Below are 22,966 nucleotides of genomic sequence, written 5' to 3'. Positions count from 1 at the left end.
ACACTCTCTGGCTTTGAATGATGGAGACTGATGAACAAAGATATCCTTAACAAATAGGATAACTGTGAAGCAGGAATTGGCTGCTGAAGAGCATTACTGGTGATTCCTACAATTTCAAAGGGGAAGACTGGTCTAAATCAATTGCTTACAGATTCCCAGAGCTAACGTCGAAGTGTGAACTGCTCAGTATGCTTTTACAGAAGTTAACAGCAAGACAGATGGTATCAGCTGTCTCTCCAAAGTGTGGAGTATATGATAATGGAAAGGAGTGAAAGGTAAGAATGGAACTGGGACCAAGTTGTAGGAAGAAGGCATGGGAATTCCCGGAGAAAGAAACAGAATTAATTTGGATATGATTCCTGGGATTCCCCCAAGGCAAAGAACCCAGTGTCAGTGGGTATGACAGCATAATTGTTATTCTGTAGCACCAACAGTCAGGAAGGAAAGACTAACATAAGGATAACCATTTGATTGTAGAATGATATGGCATAAATACACAAGGTTTTGATATCATCCTCTTTAGAAAAGCAGGGATCCCATGCTTCAGGAAAATAATTTACAGAAAGCATCTAATACACAGATAAAGTATCCATGCAATTCCATATAATAGATATTTTTTAATTCCTTTTTTTTTTTTAAATACAGAATACTATGATGTTATTCAGGAGACTTAGTTTAGCTAGGGTATTCACTGTGAAACACAGCAGAGTAAAACAATCAGATACAGCAACTTATTTGCAACAAAAGCCAAAATTTAAAAGCAGACAGACTGCTTGCTGGTGGTTTTAGAGCAGATTTTTCTCTGCTCCTTTACCCAAGGAGCAGCATTTTATTGGTCTATTGACATTAAATCATTATAGAACCTTTTGAAATGGTCAACCTGCCTCCTTCCCTTAAATTAGTACAAGCCTAGCTATTTCATTGTAAATTCAATGTCAGAAACTAAGTCTTGGAAAAGAAAGGTTTAATAAGCCAAACCAGGATTATAGTCCTTCCTTCCCTCACAGTAAGGCCGTCCATTACCTGCAGCAATACTACATTTACGGCTGTTATAAAGCACCCTGCCTCTTATTTTTATTGTATTCAGCTGAGTTCCTTTATCACAACATTCACTCCACTCAAGTATACAAACTCTTTTACTTTAAAAAACAGCATTATGGAAAGCAAGTACTATATTTCTAAACATTCAGGGACTCACAGGAGACTGAAAGGGTATATATAGCTTAATAGAATCTGTAGTGCTTCAATGTCATTTTACATTGAAGGAGGCTTCAAAAACTGACAAAGCACTAAGGAGCAGGGATCTTCTATCAACTGAATAAAAGAATAGAAGAAAAAGCTCTCAGTTATAAATAACTGATTAACATAATTGCTTCATATTCAGCAGAAATTACGTAGGAATTGTAAACCACGTAACTTCACAAATTTTGGCTCCATACCTTCAAAATCAGTAATTTCAAGCTAATTCAAGCCTTCTCCAAAAGGCTCCTGTTACTTTTATACAGTTAAAGTCATGGACAGCCCAGAGAATGAACTTCAACATCTAGTAAACTAAACAATTCTGTGTTTTCAACCCCTGAATTAACAAATTCCAACCACGCACATGTCTGTGACTGTTTAAGATCCTCAAAAATCAGGACTGAACATATTAAATTAATCCTCAGTCCTTCTACTAGTTTTATTGTCAGATTAGGAAGAACATTTTTTATAATAAGTTATATATACTCTTTATGAATGTGTTTCACATTATTTTTTAAAGGACATGTGAAAAATAAAATTCAAAAATTTTGACCAAAATTCAAAATGGATTACCATTTGAAGGACAGGCTATCCATTTAAACTACTCAAAGTTGCATATCCACATTTAGAAATACAGCTACAAACACAAAATGTAACGCATGAAATGAAATGAAAATGTAATTAAAAGATTAATAGTTCAAAATGAGCAAGTGTAAGGTCAGGCAGACGAAGAACCACTTTGGAAATAGTGTGGGGCTGATCCAGAAAACTGATCATATCTTTTCCCTAAGATTTTGTATAGGCCGCTAATCCCTTTCTTTCTATAATATGACATCACAGTAATGCACATGCTGACAAATTAACACATGTAACACATAATGGAAAATACTCTTATATTGCTCCTATGCATATCTTCTGCTCGTGTACATCAACCTTCCTGAATGACACTGTTGTTCCAGATGTAACTAACACAGGGTGCAACCAGTAGGAGCTGATGCACTTTTATTTATGTTTTCCACCAGTTTTTGAAATTCCTCAGGAAACAGGGTTTTTTTCATCCAATATAATGTGTATGTAATCTGTTTTGTGCACATTTTTCAACATCCAGATGGTAGAGATACCGCGTAACAAACAGATCATACATCCTTTTACCTTCATAAATAGTTCCCTGTGGCAAAAATACATAACAAAAAGACCTCACAAACATTTACTGTGTGATATTCCCCGTCTGTTTGGGTTTCAATACTTTCATCACCAATACGGTTCCAAAACTGAAACTTTGACAGTTGACGCTGGTCAAGTTTGTTATTCTTCTTTTGGGGGAGGGTGGGTTCCAACTTCTTTTAATAAAATACCAAAGGCTGTTTACAGTGTTAATGAATTGGCATTGTATGCCAAAAAGCCCATTTTGATAAAACCCTGGTTATTTATTCCTTACCTTAAACACAGTTTACTGCTGTGTACCTGGCAATAATCATCACAATTCAGATTTTTAATACATTTCAAATATTGGAAGACCTTAATAGCAAAGAACATATGAAGCATATATGAATATACTACTCACCAATTTTAATCTTTGCAAAGGTATTCTGCTAGTGTCTATCGGTGTACGTTCTGTGACATTACCAAATCTGACTTCTGGGATGGCAATTGCACATATAACATGTGCCCACCTGTGAAAAGTGGCAAGTCAAGAATACCACCAAAAAACCCATAGATTTACAAGTGTTTAAGATGTTTTGTTACCTGCTGTGTGTTTTTTCTTAAAAGGCAATCAGCTCTAGATGCTTCCTGATTAGGATTTCCTAAGCTTCTTTGAAACATAACCTTTTAAAAAACCTTACACCACTACCACTTTGTGTAAATATAATTTCAGTCTGGGGTTTTACTGCAACATTTTTTTTAAGCATCTTTCACGTTCAATTTATTAAGCACAAAGGTTTTGTAGTTGTGCTATCCAGGTGCATATGTAAAAGACCACACTATTTAATTCATGTGCAATTTATCACCTACAGCATTTTGGACTAACATTCCTCAGACCAAAGTAACTATTCTTAAGCAACACACATGATCGCAACCAGTGATGCAGCTACTGAATCATAAAATAAAGTATATTATCAAGACTTTCTGTTTACAGACACAAAGGCATGGAAGTAGCAAACTGATCAGGCTACCAGTGTAGTGCCAAACATGAACTGCATCCCCGTTAGCAGTGAAAGCACCTGTCAAGTCCCTAGGACATGTAAAGACCTCAGTGCAACTTCAGGAAATATGTCCAATGTATCCAGATGATGCCAGGTACTTCCTATACTCATCAGAAAGCACTGCTATATCCTCCAAATGCTGGTTCAATACATAAATCTCAAAACAAGAAAGGCTAAACGAAAGTAAAAAAAGTCTGAAACGAATATTAGAAGTGTCTATTATATGAAGTAAAGGAGAAGCTAATGACATTTTTATTAACCAAGAGTGGCCTTCTGAGACTACTTCTGAAATCTTTTTTGGGGTAGACAAGTAGTAAATCTGAAGAAAGGGAAACATTTCCATTCCTTGACTCATATTTGCTGTATTCTCAGTCATTCGTTGTACATCTTTTCTCATTACGCCATTTGCTCTTTTTTGTAAGCCCTGAATGCTTGCCTCACTCCACTTTCTCTACATGTCCAAAGACACACGTTACATGAGCACCTTAGCAGATTAACACAAATGTGGGCTGGAGCTAAAAGAGATAGAGGGTGATGCAGCAGAATCAAAATCATTTCTCTTCCCTGCAGTAGAGTGGTGCTATTTCAATAACTCATCTTTGACAAAAATATCTGGAAAAGAATAATATGATATATAGGGACTAAACAAACTGCTGCTATGTGTCGTTGAAGTTGTATTGGCCAAAGTGTGAAATAAGAGCTGTATGTAAAGATGACATATCAATTAGTAAGTTATACAGTTCAGCCCAAATGAAAGCAGGTAAAGCTTGTAGATCTATCATCTTATTATGGTGACAGTTTTGTTTATGTTCTAACTTCCAGAAAAAGTCTTGCTTTGAGACTTTCTAACTTTTAGTAACACCCTTCTTCTTTCATTGCTGCCTGTCTGCCTGCAAAACTACATTGTCTTACCATCTAAGCTTTATGGGACAGAAATGCTATAAATAAAATGCCTCTTCCATAAATCTTCACTCAAACCTTTATACTCTGACATCTCTCAGCCTAACAGGACTCAAAACAATTACTGTGTTCTGCTGAAAAGAAGGAATCTCAGCTCTTCTATAAGACAAATTGTTACCCCCCCACATCATGTGATTCATTAGCTTTTAAATCTAAGTAATGTTCATCCTACATCTCTAATCAGTATATGAGAGGGAAAGAAGGAGGGAAGGGATTGCTCATGTTGTATTTTACATTTGTTGGAGAAAAAAAGACATAATTGGAACATACTCTTCCAAAAACTCTTAAAAATTTGGACTGGTAGCTAATGTTGAAAGATAGATGAAAGACTCAATGTGTAGCAACTGTAAGGTATTACAGAAAAAGGAAAACAAGAGTTTTCCTTTCCTACTTTAACAGAACTCTCATTTCATGTATCTGAAACAGAGACATACAGAGGGATAACACAAAACCAAAGACTTTAGGTATAGTTATGCAGAAAAAGTCACTTTCTGCAAACCTCTGTGGATTTTTTTTCCTATGAATACATTTTATGGAACTTTTCTAAAACATTTTAATTAATCTACAAAAAAGATGTACATATTTTCAAAGATGCAACATGCAACCTATCGGCAGCAAATATTAACAGAGCATGATAAATTCTACTGAGATAACACCTGTAATTTTTACTTTTTTTAGTAAGAAAAGCTAGTAGCAAATTCAGCATAGTTTAAAACAGAACTAAAAAGCAGTTGAGTATTTTCATGTCTTGGTTAAAACCTCCATTTAAACGGTTACAATATTAATGCTTTCTGAAGGTAAGATCTGCCTTGTAAGTTTCACATAAAACCTTCTCCTAACTGGACAATTTACCAGGGTCATGCAACCTATTGCAAGTCACTGATAAATAAATTCTTGCCTGGTAAGTGGAAAAGAATGTTGCAGGTAGATCATCTCTTACCGCTGCATTCCAAATGGTTAAAGAAAGAGACCTACGTGACATGCTATGTTACTAAAATAATTTAATTAATTATGAAAATATTCAAAATACATAAAGACTGTTCCACTGTTGGGCTTGAAAAAATATTAAGCTGCAACATTTTCCATTTTATCTGTTGTTAGTTGCTATAGTGTTCTGTCATGCAAATAAAGAGAAAAACACTGATGCTGTTAATACCATGATATCAACAACAATATTATTTTTCAAAGTGTATGACAGAAGTGTATTTTTAAAAAAAATACTTCAAAATCTAACATTATTTTAATATGATTCAAATTAACTAACTAACAATATTGTTTTTAGAAGTTTGATGGTACTGTAATAAATTCTGTAATCACAGATTTCCAGGACCAAAGAAGAAAAATACACTTTGCTGTTTGATAAGACTTGCCCATGCAAACACTGACAAATAAGCTCTCATTTACTTTCTTTACAGAAAGGCCAGCAGAACAGAATTTGGAACAAGTAAGTGTGTGCAAATACTAAAACAAATGTACATTTTAGCAACTAACTATTTCACAAAATGCCAGTGGCACATTTCGACAGGAATAATTTCAGTTCTGCAATGATTCAGCTTGAAGGGACGCTGTCAAGTAGTCAGGTTTAAAAATGGGAATGGATTGGGAATAAAGTTTAAAACAAGCACGCGCAATCCCGAAGAATATTTTACTTACTTCTTGTCAGTAGTTTGCTTTAATGCACCACCTCTCAGATTGCAGAGACAACATTCCTAAAAATAAAAATAGTGTAGAAAAAAGTGAGCTTTATTGACTGGTTACAAACGAGGCTTACTCATCTGATCTTAAGGATATGTAAATTGTTAATGTAATTAATTACTGGGTTACAACCTGCCACTTATAAGCATTGCATTTCCTTACAGGAAAAACACAGGAATACAAGAACGAAGAGAAACAACTCAAAAGAGCTAAAGAGAAATAAATTTTAAGTATTGCTTTTAAACAAAGTGACAGAATCACTTTGAAAGTGATACCAAATAAAAAGACATTTAATCAGCACTGCCATAGAAAGGCTGGAATTGCCATGCAGCTTACTAAAGTTAAACCAAGTAAAATGACACATAATTAGTTTAATAGAAGTTACCAAGAAACTGACTTACAAGTCATCGATCCAGTTCAAATACTTTCAAAACCTGCTTGTTTCTGACAGTTCTCAAATTTATAAACCTCCAGGATATGTGGCAGGTTATACTTTTGCAAAAGTTCCCTTTGCTGCAGTACACCTTCACTGCCTTGATCTTCAGTACAACTCCATCTGCTTTGAGGGAACTGAGGAAGGCGTACATATATCAGTGGTTCCCAGATAATACTGCCAAACAAATAGGGCTTTTCCTACCTCTACTTAAAACTGTGCCTTTGAACAGACGCACAGGCTTTTCTCCTTTACAACCCTTCTCTCTCTCTTCCTAACCCTTGTCTCTCTCTTCAGTCTCCTCCTTTTCTCAATCTATCTTTTTCCTTTTTTTTTTCCTTTTTTTCCATGTCCCTTCACAGGAACAGGTAAGAAAGTGTTTCCAATGTTGGTTATTTTTCTTCCTGTCTCCATTTTTCTGGTTTCTACCAAGAACAAAATGCACAAAATGAAGTCAAGATATCCTGTGACTGTATATCTATACTCAGAAAGAGAGCTTGTCTCCTGAACTTCTAAATTTAAGTTGCCATTGCAGGGGAAAAACAAACAAAACAAAAAACTTCTCTGTCAAAGAGAGATCACGTCAACAAACTTCATGTCATTCCAGATTCACATGCCAAATTCAATTTAATGTACCACCTCCTCTTTTAGTTTCAAGTCATTACCCTTTGTGATGCGGTTCAACCACTATACATAATCACCCCTTTCTTACCTACACGTAATCATCTTCCAAATATTTGTAGATTCTTACAATATCCGAACCTCTTGGTGTATTTTTTGCCAAACCATGTGTATAAAATTCCCTTAACTCTCCAAGGTGATTCAAATCATCTTCACATTCTCTTTCTGTCTGTTGCCCTTTGGATGTCATTAGGATAATGAAGTGCTGCCATCTACACAGGCATACTCTCAAGCTAGGTGAGGAACCATTGCTATCTTTCTTATCCTGAATATATTTTGGTTTCAAAAAACATCACTTGGAAAATTTACTGAACTACACAGGCATGAGATAAAGACTTTCCTAAACTACATGCTAAGGAACCACATTATTAAGGCTTTATACACCTTAATTCACCATGCTCAAATTATTCTGAGATAATACAACAAAAATTGCACTAAACAGTTAATGGGCACTGTGCACTGTTTCCAGTAAAGTACCACTTACAATCACGGGAAATTTGCTTCTAATTGGCATTCAGTTCTCAAAGGCAAGCACTTGCACGTGAACACTACAGCCTGAAACAGTCTGCAGATCTTTAAACCTACCTGAGAATCCTGAGGACTACCTTAGCATAACCACAGAGTAATCCTACAGCACCGCATCCGCTTCAATCTGATTCACCTTAGCATCTTGCTTACAAATCAGCAGAGGAAGTATCTATTTCTTCATCTCCTCCTTTAAGTGATCTGAACAACCTGAGTGAATCGGTCATCTTTTCTGCTATCAGTGACATTTATCTTTATAAAGATAAACAGGGATTGACCACCACCATAGTGAGATACTGACCAGGAGAATGGGTCCAACCTGTTTGTTTTATACACGACAGTTGGAGGTGCAAGATAAAACCAGCAAAAATACATGGGCACACATCTCCGTGACTACGTGAGAGCAATAAAATAAATGAGTCAAACAGCATAGAAAATAATACTTAAAATGGAACAGCCATTCAGGAAGAGGCAAATACCACGATTTCCTATAAAAGTACTTCTTGAAGATCCGATCCCCAACTCATTTGCAGTTCTGCAGGTGTGTGAAGCTTACAAGGTAGAGGTAGAATAACATCTGCAGACTGGGGAACAGAGCATGAGTCTGACTCAATAGAAATCTTTTTTTTTTGCGGGGGCTGGGGGGGTGGTGGTGGGGATGGGGGGAACCTTCATTCTCCACTTGCAAATTTAAAAGTTCAGTGGATTCCCCACCTGTGGATCCCTCACAGTTATTTTTTTCTTTTTAAATTGAGGCAGTTTCTTCCTATTTGACATAAAAATCCTTTAACTGACTGCTTCTCTGTTTTGCAGGGGGTTTGCCCCTATTTTATGAGCTTTGATGTTCTTACGCCAGCTTACTTTGAAATTCATTACTTGTATAATGCTGAACTCTTCCTGCTTCTAATAGGTATTTTTTTACTTTTAAGGAAAACCTTAGATTTGATCATCTACTGTGTAACTTATTAATGCAACTAGAGAGAGAGTCCAAGGCCCTAAAGAAGTTCCAGAAATAAATTAAGCTAAAATATATAAGATGTTGCCAGCAAATGTCTTCTGAACATTAACTGTCTCTTAACTGCTGTAAAAAAAATGAATTCCGAATTAGACAGTGCAAGAGACAGAACTCATAATCCTTACCTACTAACAGCAGAGCTTTCACACTAGGTTAAATGAAACAAAAGAGGAGGGGGGGGAAGAGAAGAGGGAAAGAAATCCAGCCCAGAGAAAAGAGAAGGTGGCTGAAAATATCCTCATTACCAGCTACAAAAAGATTTCCCCTATGCAGGACCTATAGTAACAAAATTTAATCCCTTCTCAAAAACCACCTATACAAATCGTTGGTGAGTAAACAGTGGTGGTGGGTAATAACTGTTCACTGTCTCCTGGATACAGGATATAATAACTTAGGCCTATATGAACTAGCAAATTTCACCAGTGTTCGTAGCAGACCTGAGTGGGAAGGACCACAGTCTTAAAACCCATTAAATCCATTTTGTAAATCAGGCCTGCATTGCCTAAATCATTGCCTATATTGTCCTATATCCATGCAACACAGCTATTACTTTACCTCCAGTTTTAACATAATGCAAGCAATGAAAACACAAGGGATCTGATATTTAGAAAGACCAATATTCCTAATACGGGTATACCTGCCATGGATGACAGCAAAACCACACGTACAGTAGTAATTATTATCCTTGTTCTCAAAGATAAAGAGTGAGTGTCTGTGCATCCATGTGTCTGCTGTCAGCCTGTGTGTAAAAATCAGGTTAGGAACAGACTTCATTGCAGAGCATCACCTTAGAATATATCCAATCTCTGATTCACTACTACTTTGCAAATCCTTTAAACAAGTAATTTTGTCATTTCTATTTGCATTATGTAATAATTTCTTAAGCATATTATTTTACACTTATCTAAATTAAATCTTAGACCATTTTAAATTGCCCATCTGCTTAAAAAATCTCCATAACATTCTAGAATTACAAAAGAAAAGTCTCTTCCAGTGTCTGTATAAAGACATCTCCATATAATTCACAAGGTGTAGCATACTAACGCTCACTTCATCTTTTAGCCTTTTAGTGGAGACAATGCATTTTTTTTCATAACCATACACATCATATCCACAGTTTCTGGACTAAACAATTCCTCTTGCTTACAATGAAACTGCATTTTGCAACCAGCATTCCTAATCTGATTTATTTTTCATTTCTCTGTTTCCACCACTGCAGCAAAAGCCTGAAGTCAATGTGAATTAACCATGCTTCCTTTGGTACATATATCCAAAAGATAGATCATCTTTTTTGGAATGATATGCCACTACTCAGCCATAGTTGCATATTAATTATTGTTGCGTGGATAAACACCATGCAAAAACCAAGCCTGTTGACGCTCATTTGTGTTTTAAAATGAATGCATTTCATTGTCTTTGACTATTTTTTACACTGCCAAAATTCAAAGTCATATTGACAGTAATGCTTATAAAAAGCAGTTTTCACACTTCCATATTTGCATACTTACTGCGCCAGCAATAGCGTTCTGTATGACATAGGAAGCTGCTTGACACAGCAAGGCAATAGAGGTCAGCCAAGCCGTAGCAGTGGGATATACAGCAAGTCATAGATGGTTATTCTTATGGACAACTATGAACATGCCCCACATGTTCCTCCCCTTTTTGTTAAACTGCTGTTTCTCCTTTCCTCTAAGACTCTGTAAATTACAATGGCATCTCCAAAGAATTGTATTTATGCAGTTAAATTAAATATATAACTTATGTCAGTGGAAGAAGACAGGGTAAAATAAAACTTATGTTATTCCTAATGAATTACATCTGACACATTTTCAACAACTTCTTTGTAAAACGTAGTCTCCATAATCAACCTACAATCTCTAACAGCTCTTTGACATCCCTGCCTTTAGGAAATTTTTCATAACAGCTAGCCTTAAGATTCCCTGCTGTAGCTTACGCCTTTTTCTTTTTACTTTATGCATCATAAACATGAAAAAGAGATTGTTCCTTTCCTTTTTTGCCATTTTCCATCTACAGCCCCTTAGTAGGTTAAACAACCACAACTTTTTACCTACTGTCTTCACCTGTGGCCATGTTTTCCCCTCTGAAATGCGATGAGGGCAAAGCCTCAGTGATGTCAGGCGACGCACGTTTAGTTGATACACCCTGCACCCCACATCCAGGGAGATGTGTTCATACAGTGTTCACCTTCATTCTGCAGTGACTTGCTAAGCTCGTGCACTGTAACTTTCAGGATCCCTCCTAGAGCACTGGCTGGCATCGTTGCACCCCATTCCTTTGTGTTCTAGCTTCGGCATCTTGCCTTTTTCCCTATTTAATTGCACCCTGTTTTCCAGAATATTTCAATAATTTGTCGAGACCTTGTTTGTTTCTGATTAACCTTACTTCACAGGCCTCAAAGGAAAAAAAAAAAAAGAAAAGCTTGTATTCAGGTAACATCAGCTGCAACAGCTTCTGCACAAGGGATAACTACACAGGCTGCAGTTGGTCAGGCCAGGAAAGAGAAGGCAGTATGGTGTTTGAGAGATGCCAGTAAAATCATGAGGACTTCAGAAGGGCTGGACTAAGTACTCCAATACAATAACTAGGTGATTGCTATCAAAGGAAAACAGAAAGCACCAGACAAAAAAACCAAAAAAAAACAATCCAAAATATTATTCACAGAGTATATGACTGTTCGCCAGATGTGGATGCTAAAATTTTACATCACTTGAAAAGGAAGCTGCATAAGTTCATGAAAGAGAAAACCAACAAAGGTCACCTTTTACTTAGTAAGCACAAAGATGCTAAGGTAGTTTCTTCTTTGTATGTTGTAGGAGACTGAGAGAGCATTAGGGAATGCTTGCCTAAGACTTACATTCTTCCCCAGGTATTCATTTCTGGCTGTGCTAGAGAGAGGGTCACAGAGCAGAACAGACTTTGGTTTAATTCGTTATGGCAGATCTTACTACACTATGTAACCTGCCATTTTCAAGCTTTACAAAATATATTTTAAAATGTTTTAGAAAAGATACCCAGATAATTAGGAAAACACCACTACTTGGCACTGGTAAGTATACACAGCAATATACATTATATATAATATACTTTTAATTTCATTTTCACATGTTTGTAAGGTTTGTGATTCTGAAAAAGGAACAGAATTCACTCACCAAACTTTATTATCTTACCATTATAATAAAGGTAAAGTAATAACTTTATTATCACAGCTTTATTTGACACCAGAATGAATCAATTCAAGTAAGTATATATACAATTTGGCTAGTGGTTTGAAGCACTGCAAGTATTGATAGTGTCTTCAGCACTAAGTAGGACACTATTTATCCACTTAACAATGTATTTCCACTTTTTTTTTCCATCACCTATTTTCCCTGTGCGTCTATTGACTGACTAGTGTCTAAAGGCACTCAAAAAATCTAAGATAAGTGGTTAGGACAGGGTTTTTTTCTCCAAAATATTTCTAATAAGAGAACAGAACAATTGTTTTCTGTCTTAAGAGTCAACTGCTACAAAGGTGTGTCACAACAATGCCGACTTACTAGTCTCATTTAAAAGTCGCTGGTTGGTAGAAAACCATAACTAATTACAACACACGTCTAATCTTGACCTCTGCTACAGTTAAATCCAATAGATACAAATTGTATGGCTAAAGCTGATAAATACCTTCGGTTTTCTTCAAGCCACTCCAGTGAGTTTTTTTAGAGGAACATTTGAACTGAAAATAGATACCCTTAGTCTTCCACCATCTCTCTCAATTGCCTTGTAATGCCCAAGGTCACACTTCCAAATAGTATTAGCACAGATGTGTATTTGGATATGACACTGCTGCCTTCTCGGCCACCTCACTTCTCCAGATTATTTATATTTGTGTCTGTATTTATCCTTGTGTAAAGAGAACAGGGTTGGTGTTTCTCTAAACACATTGGAAAATGCCATTTTCAGAAATGGTCCACTAATTAATATTTTAATTTTTACACACCAGGGGAATAATTTTCACTCAGAAAACAGCTTTTGAGATTGTTTGATTTCAATTGAGAGACCATTACTATATCTACTTCAAGATATTACCTATTAAAATTAGCTTTTCAGAGACAAACTTCCAATTTTTTTTAATAGACAAAATATTCCTAAAAATAATAAATTGCAGACAATTTGAGGGTTGTCTAGAAAAAGGATTCACTTTCCTGTCTGGGCGCATCATTTCTTAACAGAGTTGCTAGATGCTGCCATTACAACTCACAATCTTCAGTTGTATATAAATGTTGTCAAACTTCCACCACCATCTGCCTCAACAATGCCACAACTTTTATTAATAATAGGAGCTTTGAGAAAAGCATTTAATTTTTTTTTTTTTTTAAGAAAATGTTACAGAAAAATCTTACACTATCCAAAAGAATAAACCATTATCAATTCTTTTAGCATTTTGTAAATGCTTAAAGTTGACACTGATTGGGGAGGCTGACTAATTCCATCAAAGGGAAATCCACCACGGGTTAATATTTATTTAATATGTAGTCACATATTTGACTGCAAGCTTGAAGTAGGTTCTTGGAAATTGAAGGTGGCCACAATTCTGCTATGGATGAACTTTTTACTGTTTCATATGCGTTCAAATATGTTCAAGACATCCACTCTTCTGAATTTAAAGTCTGCACACCATCAGCTACTGAATTCCCACATTTTTGTAGCCTAGTCCTGCAAACATTCAGTTTGCCCTGCCCTTGACTCAGGGACGGCCTAGAATTTCCTTGCAGTTGCAGCTCCCAGGTCATGCCAGGCTGAGGCAACAGTATACAGAGCAAGCAGCCTTTTTTTTGTGCTGTCCATGACACAGCATTATTGAGAACAGTGATCTGCAAGAATGCAAAAGGCAGAAGAGAGTTGGCTGGGATAAGAAAACTTGGAAAAGGTGAGGGAAGAGAGATGAGATGGGGGATGGGAACAGAACTGGCTTCTCTGCAGCCAGAGAAGGAATGGGAACTGGTGGGGCTGAGGCTGAAAGAAGAATCAAAACACTGATTTAGTCCAGGTAACTAGACTAAAATTAACTCCCATACTTGGCGGGGGGGGCCTACGTGTCCCTTCTCACTGGACTGCGCATATCTGCAGTAAAAAACACATATAAAGTATGAAATGGAGACTGTTACTTTACTGAAAACTAAGTATTTCTGCAATAGTGGCTATTGGCCACTAAGTTTTAGAAGATGTTTACAGTAGAAAAAGCAACCATTCCCAGGCATCTGAACAAGAAAGATTACAGACAATTTCCCCTTTGAAGAGAAGTCCAAAGGACTAAGATTAGCTGTTTTAAAAAATAAATAAACAAGTATTGAAATTAGGTAAGAAATACAAAACTGATCATTTTTCCTGAAAAATATAAGACTGTGAAAGTCACTGTCAGAAGATAACACTGAAGCTAAACGTTTAGCAAACACACAAACAAAAATGGAATGATGGTATTTCTACTGATAAAAAATATGTAGAAGCATTCCTATTATTATAAGACAATGGTTGGAAGTGACAGTAAATGTTAGATTTAAAACCAAACATCTTTAGATTAAAATTTGTATCTTCAAGAAAACAGCCCAGCACCCCCTGTGCAGAGCAGGACATCCTGTTACTGGCTGCTTCCACCGTCTTTTAATCCCTCAATGATGTTGCAGCAGTACTCCTGGAGATCAGATACAGTCCTGAGGACAAATTTAGATTTGGTTGGTGGAGTTTCTCTGGCCCAATTCCAGCTCCAAGCAGGGCCAATCAAAGGTGCATCTGACTGAAATCCTGCTTCACCCTGCAGGGAATGGACAACCCCTTCCTTGGTAAGATGAGAATACCCACACAGCTGGAAGCGCCCAAACCTATCAAGCCTTTTCACATGGATACCAGTAGCAAAGGTTGACTTGGTGAACTGCAACAAAGGGAATCTGAGGTCAAAATGGACTCTGGGACTGAGCATTATGGCACTTAGGTTAAGAAGGTATTTTTCAATTCGGTTTCAGTGACAGCATCAGAGAAACTCAGTATTTACAAACCTGTTAAAATATGTTGTGTCAAAGACCGGTTTTTACAAGCAACGTATATGTATCCTGTTACTAGACTAATATCAAAACCAGACAGAAATATCATGCTCTCCATCTCCGAGTTCACACATTCTTACCATCAGCATTCACAAGTAATTCTCCCAGGAAGTCACCCTCTACAGAGAAGGTTCGAGAAAATCCAGATTAAAAAAAATAATAATAAAATAAAAAAATCAGGCCTTACTTTTCTGAAAAGAGGAAAAAAAAAAGAAAATTTGTTTTTAACCCTTCCTGCTATAGCTAGATTTTTATGCACAAAAATTTCTTTTTATTAACAATATTCAAATGCTTTTAAAGCTTGGTAGCAAAAATCCGTCTGAAAATTAAGACACTGTATACCAACTCACATGTAGTGAAGTTAATTTTGGCAGTTATCAGGCTCTGAAAACAGGGGTTAATAATGGAAATGCTGACACCGTATCAGTGAGAAAGGCATCACTCTAAAAAGATTGTTCAAAATCATTATTTTCAGTAGGGTGAAATAGGCCAGTTTCCGAGCTGGAAATGCAGAAAGCTCTTATGTGCCACTTTTCTGACACCTTGCAAAAAAGGCAAAAAAAAAAAATCCTTCAACTGATGTAATGGGCTACTATAAACACAAAATATAAAAAACACAAAAGTCCGACTATCAATAGTAAAATACAAAGCATAAAAAAGCTCATCTATAGAAAAAATAATTCTGCTAAGCTGTCTAAAGCTTGCTATTCAACATAGGATCTGTTCTCAAAATCAGTGCCAACTGACTAAATTAGGTGATGAACTATTTCTGTAGCGCTATGGAGGGTTCGAATAACGTGTGAAAAGTCATGCAGCTTCCTTAGTAGCCTTATTAACAGCTAGCTTACTATGAAGTAAGGCATTAAAGTACATTTACCCTTTTCCTTACTTGCTCTTCTTTCTCTTTCCTATCCCAAATGCTTTTGTCCTCTAAATAATAAAAGTACTTATGTTTATGTACTGTAGCTACTAGGTGACCACATCCTTGCACATTGTACAGTACGTTGCATTCTCTATAATGCCAGTCATTATTCTTCCTGACTTCACTAGCTTCCTTTTGCTGAAACATTTAAGATTAATGAGGCGTTTGTTCTCAATCAAGGCACTTTGTATGAATACAGTTACACTTTCAGGAACCATGCAGATGACTTATTTAATATTATTTGATTTTTTAATTGTTTTAGGGGATTGATTTATGGCTATTTTTTGTCCATTAGCATAGACAAATTAGGTATCACTCTCCTTTTTTCTCAATAACCGCTATTAAACATGAACTACTGCCTAGCAGAATACAAAGATACGCTATGTTATCAAGGATCCAAGTGCATCCTGGAAGCTGAAAATTTGACACACGATATTGTAAAGCATACTATTTCAGCTACTTAGAGACACTGCAACTACTAGAAAGCAGTATGCTTCTGAAACTCAAAAGCGGTTTCTCCTGATAATATAAAATAGAATCTCCATCAGAGAAAAGTTTGGCTCTCTAAATCTGAGTCCACTTGGGCATTTTTCTATTCCTATGTTTTAATGATGTTCATACCTGTGATTCACACATCATGCAGTTTCATTCAGCTACTAACACAGCTCTCATGTCTATAGTGCTCTCATACTTAGGTGCTTTGCAAAATCATACTGATAAAACAAAAACCTAGTAGAGACCAAATTTTCTATAGAGATAACGTAACTGCCGGGAGTTTGAGAAAGTATCATTTAACAGAACTAAAACCAATATTAATGGTGTAAGGAGAGGAATGAGAAGGAACTTTCCCTCCCAAGAAATGAATTCTGAACATTGAACCAATGTTTGTAACAATGTTTCATAACTTCCAATTTATTCTCCACTGCACAAAACTTTTCTTCCTTCTTGTTTTCCAATCAACCTTCCCTCCATGATTTAAAGCCTTACTCAGAAGTGAATTCCTCAGACAGGCCTTTCTCAGCAAAGTCTCCTCCTTCTAGGAATCAACGTGAAGAGAAAGGAAAACAATTTCAGACATTCAGGAAGCTGGAGTTTCAGGCAACAGGTATTTTCTGATAATTAAATCTTTTCATTTTGTGCACTTTTCTGATGCAAGTATTGAATTTATAAAGGCATGTGGATATATAATTCCCACAGTGAGTCAAGTCACACTTTTGCTCTTCTGCAACAGCTGCAGTTTTTAGGAATGCTTATCCTGACCAAGAATTTAGATGACTATGATTTTTTTCATTCGAAGTCTGAACCATGTTAGTTAGAATTTAAAACATACACACTCTATATTCCCTACAGTAAAAAAAAAATCATGCATGTAAGTAATTTTCTTTAATTACATCTCCCACTCCAGAGAAACTTACGGTACTACACAGCAATTTAAAATACAATTAAGATATTATATGTATAACAACAGATATAGAAAAAATTAAACAAAAAAAATGATTCAAAAAAGAAACATGCATGTATTTCAAAGGTAGCATAAAACTTTCAGCTGCAGGTTGGCATGACTAACATAAATTGCAGATTTTTAAAAGGGCAAGTAGTACTCTGGGCAGCAGTATATTCAATTAAGTTGTCTTTTTTTATAGATGTACAGAAGATTGGTTAAAAGACAACCACATTTATCTTAAATATAATGCTAAGATTAGGTAAAAGTATGGTACTATTTTGAAGTGAAAGCAGTTAGGATAATCTAAGGTTATTGTCCAAACCCTGAAGAGACAGAAACATTATCATAAAATGATAAATAGGACCAAAATAAGTATCAGCAATTCTTAATCATGCTGATGTCAGCAATGACGTTCCATACAAGCAAAAATGCATTAATAAATTCAAGTTGTATATCAAACTCCTATTTTTTTCTCCAAAGAGAACTACAGTCGCATTTCTTTGCAATGAATAATACTATTCAAATAGACCAAACCGAACCATAGAAGAAAAGAAACCTCAGTGTCTATTTTATCCGTCTACCTCAAGGCACCACCAAGTCTTGTCAGCTATTCCTGACAACTTGTTTTTAAAAATCGTGAAGGAGTAGATTCTACAAAATCTCTACATATCCTATTCCAGTAGTTTGCTATTTTTAGAAATAAAAATTAGCAAAATTTCCTGGTATTAACATAAACTTCCACTGATGAAGTTTAAAGCTGCTACACGAGAGATGAGAGAATGGGAATTGGTTGTGTTTAACTTTGCCATACACATATAATTTTACATAAGAGAATGTTTTTATTTCCTTGCTCTCTCACCTTGGCTATACTAAGAAGGTTAAATCTTTTCAATCCTCCCTTATGGAACGACTGAGGTCTAACAAGAATGATTAAAAGAATTTTGGATTTGTTTTTTTGCAATTTCAATTGCACCTCATGTGTACTTCCATCCCATTCAGGCACATGGTTTTTTGAACTATGTGTTGAATGTTAGACATGGTTCTTCAGCTCTCATCAAAGCTGAAGAGGGCAGAAAGATTGTTCCATGCATTTTTCAGGCTTTACTTCCAGTACAAGGCTTAAACATCCTGGTGTGATGTCTCAGGTTCTACAGAACTGGTGACTTATGTTCAGTTTATGACCAGAGTGGTCACAACTGCAGCTAGCACCAGGAGCTACTGCTTAAGTAGGCACTCCCATCTTATGTATGTATAATTGATAACTTCTCTGTAAGTATTGTACCTATCTCTGTTGAATTCCGTATAATTTATTTTACACTATTTCTTCAATATACTAATACTATTATTGTCCTACAAAATAGTAGGATCCAATCCAAAACAGTAATCCTAATCCAAATTAGTAAACCTCAGCCTACTCAATGCCCAAGGCCCTTGATGCTTAGAGAAAATGCATTAATCCTTTCACTTCACCGAAATATTGAAATAACTGAACAAAATAACATTTTGAATGACACCTGAAACACATTTGATAGTTGTGAAAAAGCCTTTCATATATTCTGTAAATTTAACACCTTGGTAGCTTCACATGAAGTACACTCCTCCATCTCATGTCCAATCATCTTAAAGGCTGTTACAGTTTGAGGAACCCACAATATTTTATTGTCGTTTAGACAATCATTCTATCACCCGATGACCCCTCCCCGAGTCGGGAAGGGGAATCGGCAAAAGACAAGGAAACCCAAGGGCTGAAATATAAACAGATGCAATAGAATAAGATTAAATGATTAATATTAATAACACTGAAAAATCAATAATGATCCTGAGACCAATATTAAACACACAAGGATTATACTCAGCCAACTCTACCAGCAGGAAGCTGTTCACTTTCCGCAGGGGACAGCAAATATCAGACAGTGTGAGCACAACAGCCTCAGGAGGAAGGGAAGGGCTCAGGGGTCCAGTGCCAGGGCAAGAAGTTCTCAGGACTGCAGCCATCAAGGAAGAGAGAACTTTTCAGCAAACTTTCTAATTTATATTGACTGTGACATTGACGGTACGAAACAATTCTGTCAGACAACCTGGGCCAAGTGCCAGGGTCTTGCTCCTCCTCATCCCTGCACCTGGCAAGGCTCAAAAACACTGAGACCTTGAAACCCACATACCACAGCTGGCTACAAAGTAAACATTTTCACAAATTCAGACACTAGAGTCTTCTAAAAATGTAGCTTTCCCTAGCATTAGAACACACCTTACTGAGAAGTAAAATTACTGAAAGAGAAATTAATCCTGTGTTGCCCAAACCAGAACAACAACTTAAAATAGACCAGTTTAGATGTACACGTATGTTCCATAAGGACATGAAAAGTAATGCGCAAATAATGCACAGAACTTCATCACTCACTCTGTTATTTTAAGACTCTGATGAGAATGATGGCTGGTGGCCTGAGTTACTAAGGGTTGAAAGCAAATCCATAGTCCAATATGTTTGGCAACTATCGATTTACATCCCATCTCTTCTGTCACTTGAATATCAGAATTTAAAATACTATCAAAAGCCTGTGAAAGTTAGGATGTATGAAATATTTTGCTTATTTGTTATTCCCATGAGCTGTCACAGCAAAAAGATCAGTTGTTTTGCTCTTAAATACACATCTCTTCGTACTCTGTTATTGTCTAGGTGTTTAGAAATTGATAGAGTCATCATTTGTTTAATGTTTCTCTTGGAATCCAAGATAAGTTGACTGCCACATAATTCCTTGGGTCAGCCGGTTCCTGCCTTTGAAAAAGCAACATTAAATTTTCCAGGCTGCTGGCACCTCACCTAAGCTCTTCAAACTGTAAGAGATAATCACCAATAGTTCTGAGATTGCTTCAGCATCTCAAGAGTTTTGAAAGACCCTACTATTAAAACAGAAAAAGTGAATTGGGTATCATTCACGTATGAGTAAATAACAGGGCGTTATTCACATTCTTGAAACTGTTGGACTTTTGCTATTTAACTCGGGTAGCAGATGCCTATTATCTGTCACTCCTACATCTTTCAGCTAACAATGAGTAGTTCACATTGACATGTGAACAACATGTAATAACAAAGAATACAAGACAGCAGACTATGGAGGACAAGTTTTAAGTAAATTTAATACTAGTGAGGTCTATTCAGTCTTCAACATTTTATTAAAACTTCCCAACTGAATGACAACTTATGACATTAAGAATGTTAATTTTACTCCACAAACATATTTGAATGAAGAGCTCTCTTGGGGCATAAGTCTGTTTCACTCAGGTTACCAAATCAGAGCTATAGAAAGATGGAGCTGTCAGCACTAAAGATGTGATCAATACACATACAAAATCAGAGCAATTCAGTTAAATATATATCACCAAAAGCTTACATTAAATAAATTGTCCAACTGGGCAACACATACTGTCTAGCCTTTGCACAGTGAAAAAGGTGCTCCATTTCACTCCTATCACCCTGTTACCTAAAACACAAAATTCCAGAAACCCGAGTCTTTTCTCCAGTTTCATTTAGAGTGTGCTTTTGCAAAAATCAAATACTCAAACCTCTTCAGATAAAATTTCCATTCAGATATTTTCTTTATGGTTTTGATATCTCTTCCACTGCTTCATCTCATATCCTTAAATAATTTGGCCAAAAAGTACTTTCCCTAAAAATCAGATCTTGCTCATTTTCAGAAACATATATGCATCACAACAGAATAAACTAAACTTATTCAGTAAAATGTGCATAATTCGTCTCGAATTAACACTGTTCTTGGGTGCAAATTTTTCCTCTATAAATTTCTCAAAGAAAAATACCGGTCAAGTCAAGCTTTAATCTTCTTGCCAACATTTTCTTTTTCCATCATATTACTCAATTCTCCCTTTATTGTCCCATAGTGACCGTAAAAGAGTCAAGCCAGTCATTATCTCACTATTTTTTTCTTATCTTTCACCAACCATTATGCTATCTGAATGTCCTCTTCAAGAACATTTGGAAAATGAACAATTTTAGAATCGTTTCTACAACCCAGTATTAACAAATTCTAAGACTGAATTTAATTTTACTATTTTTTAGTGACTTTTGATTTTAAGATATGCACTGTAGTCAAAAGACAAAGACTCTCTCCAAATTTCCCTTCAAATGTGTTACTGTTATATTGCCGTTAACATCAGGTTCCCAGGCAATGTTCTAAATTGTTTAACAAAAACATCTTATTTGGTCCTACTGCTGTCATACACGGTATTTCATGAATAAGAATGTTCTCCTTAGAATTCCCATATTTGCACTTCATAGCTGTATCTCTCCAGAAAAGAAATTAACAAAACTTTTTGATAGAGCAACAAGGCTTTCTAACCCTGTCTGCTTAACTGATAAGTAGATTCTGAGTTAATGGCAACCTGTCACTTGCTAGAGCAGACTTCTGCTTTTCCCTTTGACCTTCTCCTGACTCTAGAACAGTAGGCATAAAACTAGTTCAAGGCATCCTGAAACTCATGATTGTCTAACACGGAAGCTACAACCAGGTTTCCTGATTACCAATGAAAGATGAAAGGGCAAGAATGAAATGCACAGGCAGCAGAAGCAAGGACAGGTGTCCTGGGAAGAGTACAGGCACCTGCCCAGTTGTGTAAGGATGGGCTCAGGAAGGCCAAGGCACAGCTGGAGCTGAACTTGGCAAGGGATGCAAAGAAAAATAAGTAGGGCTTTTACAGGGACATCAACCAGAAAAGGAAGGTCAAAGAAAGCGTACCCCCACTGAGGAGCAAGGCTGGCAAACTGGTAGCAATGGATGAGGAAAAAGCTGAGGTACTCAACAACTTTTTTGTCTCGGTCTTCACTGGCAACCTCTCTTCCCACACCACTTAAGTAGATGGACCGCAAGGCAGCAACTGGGGGAGCAAAGTCCCTCACACTGTAAGAGACGATCAGGTTCAAGACCACCTGAGGAACTTGAACACATGTAAGTCTATGGGACCTGACAAGACGCATCCCAGAGTCCTGAGGAAATTGGCCGATGTAGTTGCCAAGCCGCTCTCCATGACATTTGCAAAATCATGGCAGTCGGGTGAAGTCCCCAGTCACTGGGAAAAGGGAATCATTGTACCCATTTTTAAAAAGGGTAGAAAAGACGACCCTGGGAACTACTGACCTGTCAGCCTCTCTGTGCCTGCGAAGATCATGGAACAGATCTCCCTTGAAGTTAAGGCACATGGAGGACAGGGAGGTGATCTGAGACAGCCAACATGGCTTCACCAAGGACAAGTCTTGCCTCAGCAACCTAGTGACCTTCTGTGATGCAGTGACTATGTCAGTGGACAAGGGAAGAGCTATGGATGTCTTCTATCTGGACTTCTCTAAGGGCTTTGACATGGTCCTTCACATCCTTCTCTCTGAATTGGAGAGAGATTGATTTGATGAGTGGACTGTTCGGTGGATGAGGAATTGGTTGGATGGTCACATCCAGAGGGTAGTGTCAGCGGCTCTGTGTCCAGATGGAGATCAGTGATAAGCGGTGTCCCTCATATTGGGACCAGTACTGTTCAATATCTTCATCAACAACACAGACTGTGGGATTGAGTGCACCCTCAGCAAGTTTGCCGACAACACCAAGCTGAACGGTGTGGTTGACATGCCTGAGGGATGGGATGCTATTCAGAGGGACCTGGACAGGCTCAAGAAGCGGGCCTGTGTGAATTTCATGAGGTTCAACAAGGCCAAGTGCAGGGTCCTATACGTGGGCTGAGGCAAC

General features: G+C 36.8%; 1 protein-coding gene across 5 annotated transcripts in view; it reads right to left on the bottom strand.

The window, feature by feature from the left end:
* The window catches only part of KDM4C (lysine demethylase 4C), a 274,533-nt gene that overhangs the window by 77,466 nt on the left and 174,101 nt on the right, over positions 1–22,966 (bottom strand). For 4 of the 5 annotated variants that reach the window (XM_074569863.1, XM_074569862.1, XM_074569864.1 and 1 more), the window contains 2 exons: positions 6,057–6,112; positions 2,804–2,912 (listed from right to left, as the gene is read on the bottom strand). In XM_074569863.1, coding sequence (XP_074425964.1) covers positions 2,804–2,912; positions 6,057–6,112 — 165 coding nt within the window. The remainder of the gene's footprint in view (positions 1–2,803; positions 2,913–6,056; positions 6,113–22,966) is intronic. The other variant, XR_012584902.1, reaches the window with a different exon arrangement.

Source organism: Larus michahellis, chromosome Z (assembly GCF_964199755.1).
Source record: "Larus michahellis chromosome Z, bLarMic1.1, whole genome shotgun sequence".
Lineage (NCBI taxonomy): Eukaryota > Metazoa > Chordata > Aves > Charadriiformes > Laridae > Larus > Larus michahellis.
This window is presented reverse-complemented; position numbering and strand designations above follow the sequence as displayed.